Source organism: Hyperoodon ampullatus (assembly GCF_949752795.1).
Source record: "Hyperoodon ampullatus genome assembly, chromosome: 3".
NCBI classification, from domain to species: Eukaryota; Metazoa; Chordata; class Mammalia; order Artiodactyla; family Ziphiidae; genus Hyperoodon; species Hyperoodon ampullatus.
In genome coordinates, this window is record NC_136916.1 from 101,648,137 (window position 1) to 101,657,434 (window position 9,298).

At 36.5% G+C, this 9,298-nt stretch overlaps 1 protein-coding gene across 1 annotated transcript; it reads left to right on the forward strand.

Moving 5' to 3' along the window:
- Positions 1-723: 723 nt before the first annotated feature.
- Positions 724-2,805, forward strand: ZNF770 (zinc finger protein 770; the record flags this gene model as incomplete). The annotated part of the gene is made up of 1 exon (XM_079699552.1): positions 724-2,805. The coding sequence occupies one exon, from the start codon at positions 724-726 to the stop codon at positions 2,803-2,805; it is 2,082 nt and encodes a 693-aa protein (XP_079555678.1).
- Between the last annotated feature and the right edge of the window lie 6,493 nt (positions 2,806-9,298).

Sequence of the window (9,298 nt, forward strand, 5' to 3'; positions counted from 1 at the left end):
GCATTTTTCCTGATTTAGAGATGAGGAATCTATATTTCCTTCTTCTTGCCACCAAGTTCATATGATGGCAAATCCAGGACTAGAATCCAGGTTTTCTGGGACATTTTCTCCCAGTTGTTTATGTTATCTTTGTTGGTCCAAAGAAGTAACTGAGAGTAAATATTGCTAATCATGTGGCTAAGAATTTTGATAACTAAAATATTCCATTCTCAGATTATGTCCAAGGTATGCTATAATTGAATGCAGATATGTCTTATTTTTAGTATTATATTTTATTTCTTGCACTCTTTATCTTTCTAGCCCAATTTTTGAAAAATGACAAATCTACTTAATAGTGGACTAGGAAAATTGGAATTAAAAGATCTATTTAATGTTAAGGAATTCAACTCAGTCCCCTTTTAATGTATCATCTCAATTAATTAGAAATATAGCTTAAAATTATATACATTTTTAAGTATTTCTTTTAAAGACTCCTCATTTTTCTGTATGAGTGAAATTAGTTTAATGATTCTAAAGTATCTAAAATGGTATTAACTTACTTTTAAACACAGGAAAAGTTGAGGTTCCCTATTGCCTTTAATACCATTAGCCAAAGAACAGCTTAAATTATTTCTTTTCATATGAATAAGTAATTTTTAATTAATACATTTTTATTTTTAATTTTTAGACATCTGTGGAGTGTAAGAACACTATGGAGCTCATCAGAGTATATCACTGAAGAATATGATGGCTGAAAACAATTTTAAAATGCTAAAGATTCAACAGTGTGTAGTAGCCAACAAACTACCTAGAAACAGGCCATATATCTGCAATATTTGCTTCAAGCATTTTGAAACACCCTCAAAATTAGCTAGGCATTATCTCATTCATACTGGTCAAAAGCCATTTGAATGTGATGTGTGTCATAAAACCTTTAGACAACTAGTTCATCTGGAAAGACATCAACTAACTCATAATCTGCCTTTTAAATGTAGTATTTGTCCACGCCACTTTAAGAATCTGAAGACATTCGTGAAGCACCAACAGCTTCACAATGAAACTTACCAGAATGATGTTAAACAGGTCAGAAGACTGCTGGAGGCCAAGCAAGAAAAGCCAGTGTATGGAATGTATCATGCTCTTACCACAGAGGAGAGATGGGCATTACACCCGTGCTCCAAGCCTGATCCTACACACAGCCCTACAAAGAAAAAAAAGAATATTCACGCGTGTACAATCTGTGGCAAGCTGTTCCCATCACAGTCAAAACTTGATAGGCATGCACTTATTCATACTGGTCAGAGGCCTTTTAAATGTGTCCTGTGCAGTAAATCTTTTCGACAGTCAACTCACTTAAAAATCCACCAACTCACACATTCAGAGGAAAGACCTTTTCAATGTTGTTTTTGTCAAAAAGGATTTAAGATTCAAAGCAAACTTCTGAAGCATAAACAAATCCATGCCAGGAATAAGACTTTTCAGACTCTTTCATTAAAGGTGAAGAGTCCAGAATCAGGCCCCCTGCCTAATAAATTAAATAAAAAGCAGGATAGTTTTGAAAATGGTGATATATGTGAATCTGAGGAGAATAATCAACTTGATGTCCACTCTATTTATATTGTCCCTTTTCAATGTCCAGAGTGTGAAGAATGTTTTGAATCAGAGCAGACTCTCAGTGGACACAAGTGTTTTCCTGCCAGAAGTGGCAAAATTCCAAGCAGGCTCAAAAGAAGCTACAACTATAAAACCATTGTTAAAAAAATCTTGGCTAAGCTTAAACGTGCTGGGGGTAAAAAATTAGATAATTTTCGATCTGAGAAAAAAGTATTTAAAAACAGTTTCTTGAAAAATTGTGATCTTATTTCTGGTGAGCAGAGCCCTGAACAAACCCAGAGAACATTTATGGGTTCTCTTGGCAAGCATGGAACATATAAGACAGTTGGCAATAAAAAGAAGAAAATGTTGACTTTGCCATTTTCTTGGCAAAAGCACTTCCAGAGCCAAAATATGGGAAAAAACGTAAAAGGTATTCTTACACCAGAGAACATGTTAACTATGGATAATTCTGTGAATAATAAAGATGTGTCTATCTATGGTTCATCAGGTGAGGAATTCTTTGAAAACTGTGAAGTGCTTCAGTGTGGTTTTTCAGTTACAAATGAAAACATCTATACTGGACATAAGATGTGTCCTTGTGACAAATGTGAGAAAGTGTTTCCTTCCGTATCTAAACTACAAAGACACTATTTAATTCATACTGGACAGAGGCCTTTTGGCTGTAATGTTTGTGGGAAATCTTTTAGACAGTCAGCTCACTTGAAAAGACATAAATTAACTCATATTGATAAGATTCCATATAGAAAATCTCTCTGCCAAGTAGAATTGGAAAATTTGAACAAACTTTTCATTCATCAAGGTGATAATGTTAACTATAGTGCTTCCCAGCAATGTCAGGCTCTTGGTTTTCAAAAACACGAGGTCTCAGAGTCAGATCAAACATCAGAAATAAAAGTTAAGGCAGAATCAGAGGATTTCATTCTTGGTACCCCCTATAGGAACAGGCAGCCCTGTCTCTCTAGTGCACTTCTGGAATCAGAGCAGAGCCATCATAGTCATTGTTGTAGTTATTCAGGGCGTACTGAGAGGAACGACGGCCTTCTTTACCAATGCAGTGTTTGTTCTAAAAGTTTTAGGTCCCCATCTAAACTGGAAAGACACTATCTAATTCATGCAGGGCAGAAGCCATTTGAATGCTCAGTTTGTGGCAAAACATTCAGACAGGCTCCTCACTGGAAGAGACATCAACTTACTCACTTTAAGGAATGACCACAAGAGAAAATGGTTGTCTTAAATTCAGTTATGTAATTGACAGACCCACTAACATGTGGTCTTTCTGGTGACCTTGCTCTTTAGCCTATGTCATTTATAATGTATTTTTATCAAAAGGCCTGCATTAGATTGAATAATTTCATAGGCAGTTGCTTGTCTGCATAGTCAGAGGTAAGATACATAGAAATGTAATACGTTTTAGGAACAACCAAATTAATTTTTAGGGGGAAGAACATGATTTGATGCCATAAAGCAAGTATTTGTTTTATTTTAACATACACTTTGGCTGTATTAAAAATGTTGTAAATCCATGATGTGGTACAAATAATTCAGCCTCATTTTTAAAGGAATTATTCCTTAAGACACGCCATGTCCTTTTATATATGCTCAAAAGACAGAGGCAAAAATTGGTTTTTGGCCACTACAGATAGCCCCACTATATTATTTCATGTATTTTACACCTATGGTTCAAATTCCATTGCAAAATTTTTTCTTATAAGCTAAAAACTATAAAGGCAATAAAAGTGAAAGTGGATGAGAAAACAATAGCATTATTTTCATTGTTCTTTTCCAAGCTGTTTATTCTTAGGACTCCGGTAGCTTCCCCTCCTATTCTATAGGTGATTTGAATTGTTTTTTTGCCCAGCCTGCTGTTATCTTTACCCCCAAAATGTAAACGTAGGAGAGAGGCTAGGATGCACCTGTATACTTTTACCATGTTTACTTATCAGGAATAATGTTCAAGTGCCATAATCTGTTTGATGATATGTATGCAGTGTCATCTTTTCAGAGGAATGAATGCAATTCATCTACATGCTTATTAATGATTGATAGCAGTAGTTGTAGACTTAAGGCTCACCTGTAGATCTGCATCTCCATAAGACTTTTACATTTACCTTAGCAAAACTGTCTTTTAATACCCCTTTGAGTGGTCCTATGACTAAACTAAATATTCTATTAAGTTTGATCAAACGGCAGTGACTAGGTCTAGTTCTAGTTTTTATTCCTGTTTTTTTGCAAGATTCTAATGCTAAAATATGTTATTTTGATCATTAGTAAATTGTTATTTTAATTAGTAAGGTAATCCCGTATAGGAATAAGATGCTTATGGAATTGAGAGTATCATTCTAAACAGTACTGTCATGATTTGGGGAATATTTAATCAAACTGTACAAGGCTTGTAATCACACATTGTCCTTCACATTTGCCATTTTTAATAAAATCTTTAAGAATGACATTTCCTAGCAATAAGAGAAAATAACCATTATCTTTCTAAGGTGAAAAGAACAGGTGGGTATTTATCCTAGCACTCGCAGATATATGTAGTGACAAGCCCTCTACTGAGAATGGATAAAGGAACAATTTTACATTGTACTGTAAGAATTGTCTTTGTTGGCGGGGGGGAGGGGGGAGGAGAAGTCAGTCTGCTTCTTTTACAAGTGAATTTTGAGAAACTTGGGTTTAATTCATAGAGATTAAACTTAACAGTACAGATAAAAGCCCAACGATGTACAAATGTGCAGGAGAATCATGTGTTTTAAAGAATAATTTCTCTTATGTTTCCTTGAGATGTGTTCCTCCAGTGCAAGCAAGGTGATGTTTTATAGAATTTGCTTTACACAGAACTTTTTAAGAACACATCTATTACATAAAAGCAAGGGATGACTAGTTCATGTTTTCCAAGAATAAAGGTTCAAGGGTTTTTTTCTTTAATATGTCTGAAATTGTATATTTGGGAATTTTCCTAAGCTATTTATGTAATTTTATTTGAAGTTAATGTCTCATATACTCCTTTCCCAACCCTAACAGGAGAATCCTAACAGTGTTGTGCGTGTATGATTATTAGACTTTATTTGCCTAAGTGATACTACTATACATTTTTTTTGGCCCGTGCCTTTTTAAGCTGTTTCATATTGAAAGTTGGAATATTGTAAAAATTTTGTCGAAGAGGTACTGTAGTGCTATTTGAAGTACCTCTAACGAAATACTCATTTACTTTTATTATCACTACAAGCTATGGAAACTTTATAGGAATGAAAATAAACTGTATACATCCATGATAAACTGTATACATCCATGATAAGTTTAAACATTAGATGTTAAATGATGACTTGCTGCATGCTAGAACTGTTATTATTGTTGAATCAATTGCTTTGGTTTTCTGAAAAAAATAAACTTTTAAATATCTGTAAAGAAAATTAGAAGAATTTTTGTTTGGGTAATTCCAGGCTGTAGCATGATTATTTACTGAAGTAGTTTGATTGACTGAGTTAGTGAAATTATTGTTTCTTGTTTTGTACTGCAGTAGGGCCTATTAGGACAAAATGTGTGCTGAAGGAAAGTAGATGGTGATTCTTGAAAAATTCAAATTTTAGAATATTTTAAAAATAAAGTTTCAAATTACACAGTTTGAACTTTTTTAAAAGGGAAAATCACATAATACAGGAACAAGGTACTGATTGCCAAACACTTTACTGGGCCCACTCCAGTCTACCTTCTACCTTCTGAGCTTTCTACATGGCTAGTTAATCGTTTACTTCCTTGTTCATGTTAAGTTTCTTTGATAGGTCCTTATAACCTACAAATGGATATGTTAACTCCATTGCATGTCACATGATCTATCTGCTTATCCATTTATCTTCCTCCTTGGCCTCCCTCTCCAGATTTGTACTAAAGAAACATAAAATTAGTTCCTCCAATACATATTCTTATTCCCGCTTCCATCTTATCTATGTAGTATTAATTTAAATTAGATACAAACTGTCATACTGTATTCAAAGAAGAGACTTAGTTGAGCCAGGTTTTATTTGTTTTTAGTCCATGATTATGGAAGAAAACTAAAGTGTTTAATTTGCAGAAAACCTTTCAATTTACATTATGTGAGATAACCAATGAGAATTATAGACATTTTTAAGGGATAGCACCAGTGTTTGAAGTCTGCGTATCCTATAAGAATCCTTTGTTAGAAGTGAATTGTCAAGGGCTGTTTCATGCAGAATATCTGCTCTTTAGAAGCAGTGAAAGGAAACATTTAATTCCTTTCTTGTTGAGATTTCTCCTATTGCCAGTTAGAAGGGCTTAGAATTTCAGGGCTAACTGCTAGAATTCTATTAGCACTGTTCTATTAGAGAACAAAATTCTATTAGAGGAAAAAAGATAACTGAAAAAGAAAAGTGGTACAATGGTATTTTAAACAATATGGAACATGTAATACTTTGCATCTATATCGGCTAACTTCTATTCATTCTTTGAAGTTTGAGCTTAAACACTGCTTCCTCTGGAAGCCTTTTTTTTTTTTTTTTTTTTTGCTGTACGTGGGCCTCTCACTGTTGTGGCCTCTCCCATTGTGGAGCACAGGCTCCGGACGCGCAGGCTCAACGGCCATGGCTCACGGGCCCAACCGCTCCGCGGCATGTGGGATCTTCCCAGACCGGGGCACGAACCCGTGTCCCCTGCATCGGCAGGCGGACTCTCAACCACTGCGCCACCAGGGAAGCCCTGGAAGCCTTTTTGATTTACCCTAGCACTCTATTCCCTGTGCTCCCACTGCTTTTTTTTTTTTTTTTTTTTTTTGTGCGGTACGCGGGCCTCTCACTGTTGTGGCCTCTCCCGTTGCGGAGCACAGGCTCTGGACGCGCAGGCTCAGCGGCCATGGCTCATGGGCCCAGCCGCACCGCGGCCTGTGGGATCCTCCCGGACCGGGGCACGAATCCGCGTCCCCTGCATCAGCAGGCGGACTCTCAACCACCGCGCCACCAGGGAAGCCCTCCCACTGCTTTTTGTTCATAACTCTATTAATCGTCACTGTTGACTAGTGGTTTTTAAACTTTAGTGTGCACTAGAATCATCTAGAGGGCTTGTTAAAAGCATAGATTGCTGAGCTACACCCTCAGAGTTTCTGATTCAGTATTTGGAGTTGGGCCTGAAAATTTGCATTTATACAGGTTAGCTGTTATTGCTGTATTGAAACTATAATTTGAGAACCATTGAGCTAAACTACATGTTTCTGGAAAGCAAGAGAATGCATGATTTTATGTTTTATACATAAAGTATAAAGCAGTATCTGTAATGTTTTTACATCCTCAAATATATACTGAACGTATAAAGGAAGAAATGAATGGAGTCATTATTACAAACTCTTACCTTCTCTGTAAATCTATAATTTCATTTAGAGCCTTTCATTCATTCTTGGAATGAGTTTGCCTTCTAAGATGTTGAGATCAAAGCCAATCCAAAACTTTCTAAACGTCCCTCCTCTTCACTCAAAAATGTCTATCTTTACTCCTTACTTTTCTCATGTATCTCAGAATAATAATGTTCTTCCACTTTTCTGAAGCTAGCTTTTCCTTGCTCTCTTTCTCCTTCTGGGAGCTTCATCATTAGTCCCTTCTTTTTTCTGGTGTTTTTAGTTTTTCCCTCTCATTGGTTCCTTAAAGAAAATTTCATGTGTTCCTTATTCAGTTACGATGGTTTTGGCTGCAAGTAGCAGAATGCCTGACTCAAACTGCTTCTTGCAATGGGGACCTTATTGGCTTATGCAACTTGAAGTCCAGCAACTAGATAAACTCTAGGGTTGTTAAATCATATAGTTGACTCTGGTTCCTTCCATCTGCTCTGCCTTTCACAATGACGAGATTATTTTCCTTATGGTTTTAGGATGCTTTGTTTGCAATTAGGGCTGCATGCTTCCTTCATGGGGGGAGGGTGGGACAGTGAGTGAATGAGACACCCAGAAACTCCCCCAAGAGCAAAGATAAGTTTCCTAGAAGTCTACAGTGAACACTACCTCTCTCACCTGCCAGAATTGCTTCACAGCCACATTCCTGAACCAACCACAGATAAAGGAGATAGAATTATGTGGAGCTGGACCTGGACCTTGGCCTACTTCCTTCAAGCACAAGGTTGCCTGAAGATAATACAAATACTGGTCAAATTTGAAGTTGCATTTGGAAAGAAGGGAAGAATGGATAGGCAATCAAAATTTCCACTGCACCAAGCTTAAAAAGAGATAGCAGTTGGGCCAAATAACTTTAGTTTTACCTATTATTTTGGTTACTGTTATATTTTACTCTTTGCCTTTTAGGGTCAGAGATATTGAAAATTCATTACACCTACTTCCTCCATTGCCTTTTCGTTCATTAGCTTCTTAGCCCTTTTTTACCTAGTGTTTTCTTCACCACCTCTTGGGAGCTGTTCTATCAGTGATCATTGTAGTAGGCATTGTTAGTTGCAACCACATCTTCTCTCTTTCACTGTATATCAGCCAGGTATTCTGGGTAGGACTGATCTTAACTGCAGCTCCAGCAATGGTCATGATCAGTCTAACTCTATCAGAATATTCATCATGACTTAAAGGGATGGGTAACCCAAGACTAAGCCAGTCAATGCACAATGCTACCTTAGCCAGAGTAATTGGCCTGGAAGAACTGGCCTAAGTTGATCTGATCAGAGTGAAACCTTGTACTTATTTCAGTGATTGAGGAAGAAGAAGTGAGTGTGGAGAAGTTTTCTCCGTTTAGGTACCATGAAGAATGCTAGTCTGGGGATGAAGTCAAAACGCAAAGCAGAGTAGGGTGGGAGTAGTAGGGGGAGCAGTGCCAAAAGAATGGAGCTGGAAGCCTGATCAACCGCCTGAAGCCTTATTTATCTCTAGACTTTATTTAGACCTATAGATTTCCTTTACTTTAAAATCAATTTGAATTAAATTTTCTTTTTCTTACTACAACAAACTGATAATAGTCACCAATGGTCACCTAATTTCCAAACCCATGGACTTTTTGAAGTTCTTGTCCTTTTAGATTTCTTTGAAGCATTTGACACTATTGACAATCTTGTGTTTTGAAACTCTTGATTACCTGGTTTCTTTGCTTTCTCCCTTCCTTACTTACAAAACTCATTACAGAAAGCTTGTAAAATAAAAGTTATCAAATGAACATATTATAATTTTAGGATGTCCAAAACCATCATTCAAAAACTTGGCTAAGAGAAGTGATATGAAAAGAAGAGAAAGCAGGAAAAAGAGACAGGGAGAGTTTGAGAGAGAGAGGAGAAAGATTATGATACTGCATTTTTTCAGAAATCTACTCAGTATTATAAATTAGAACCTTTCACATAGTTAGATCCACATATGATCTGGAGCTTATTGGCTTAATATCCTCTTGGCCACAAAATCATAAGGTAAATTACAAATTTAACAAATGTTAATTGGCAAATAAATTGCTCATCACTGCCCAGATCTCCTCCTGCTACCTCAAACTGTGTCTCTATACATTGGAACTATCTTTTCCTTTTAAAATCTACTTCTACCTTCTGTCTCTACTATGTTTCTTCAGTGTCTTCCATGCTTATTCCTTCCTCTTCAATTTTACTTCCAGAACCCAAATTTAGGCCGTGTTACTTTTGCTTTAGATTTGCAGTAGTCTCCCAACTGGTATTCCCATCCCCACTTTACCTATTCCAACCCATCTAACAAACTACTGAAAAGTCATCT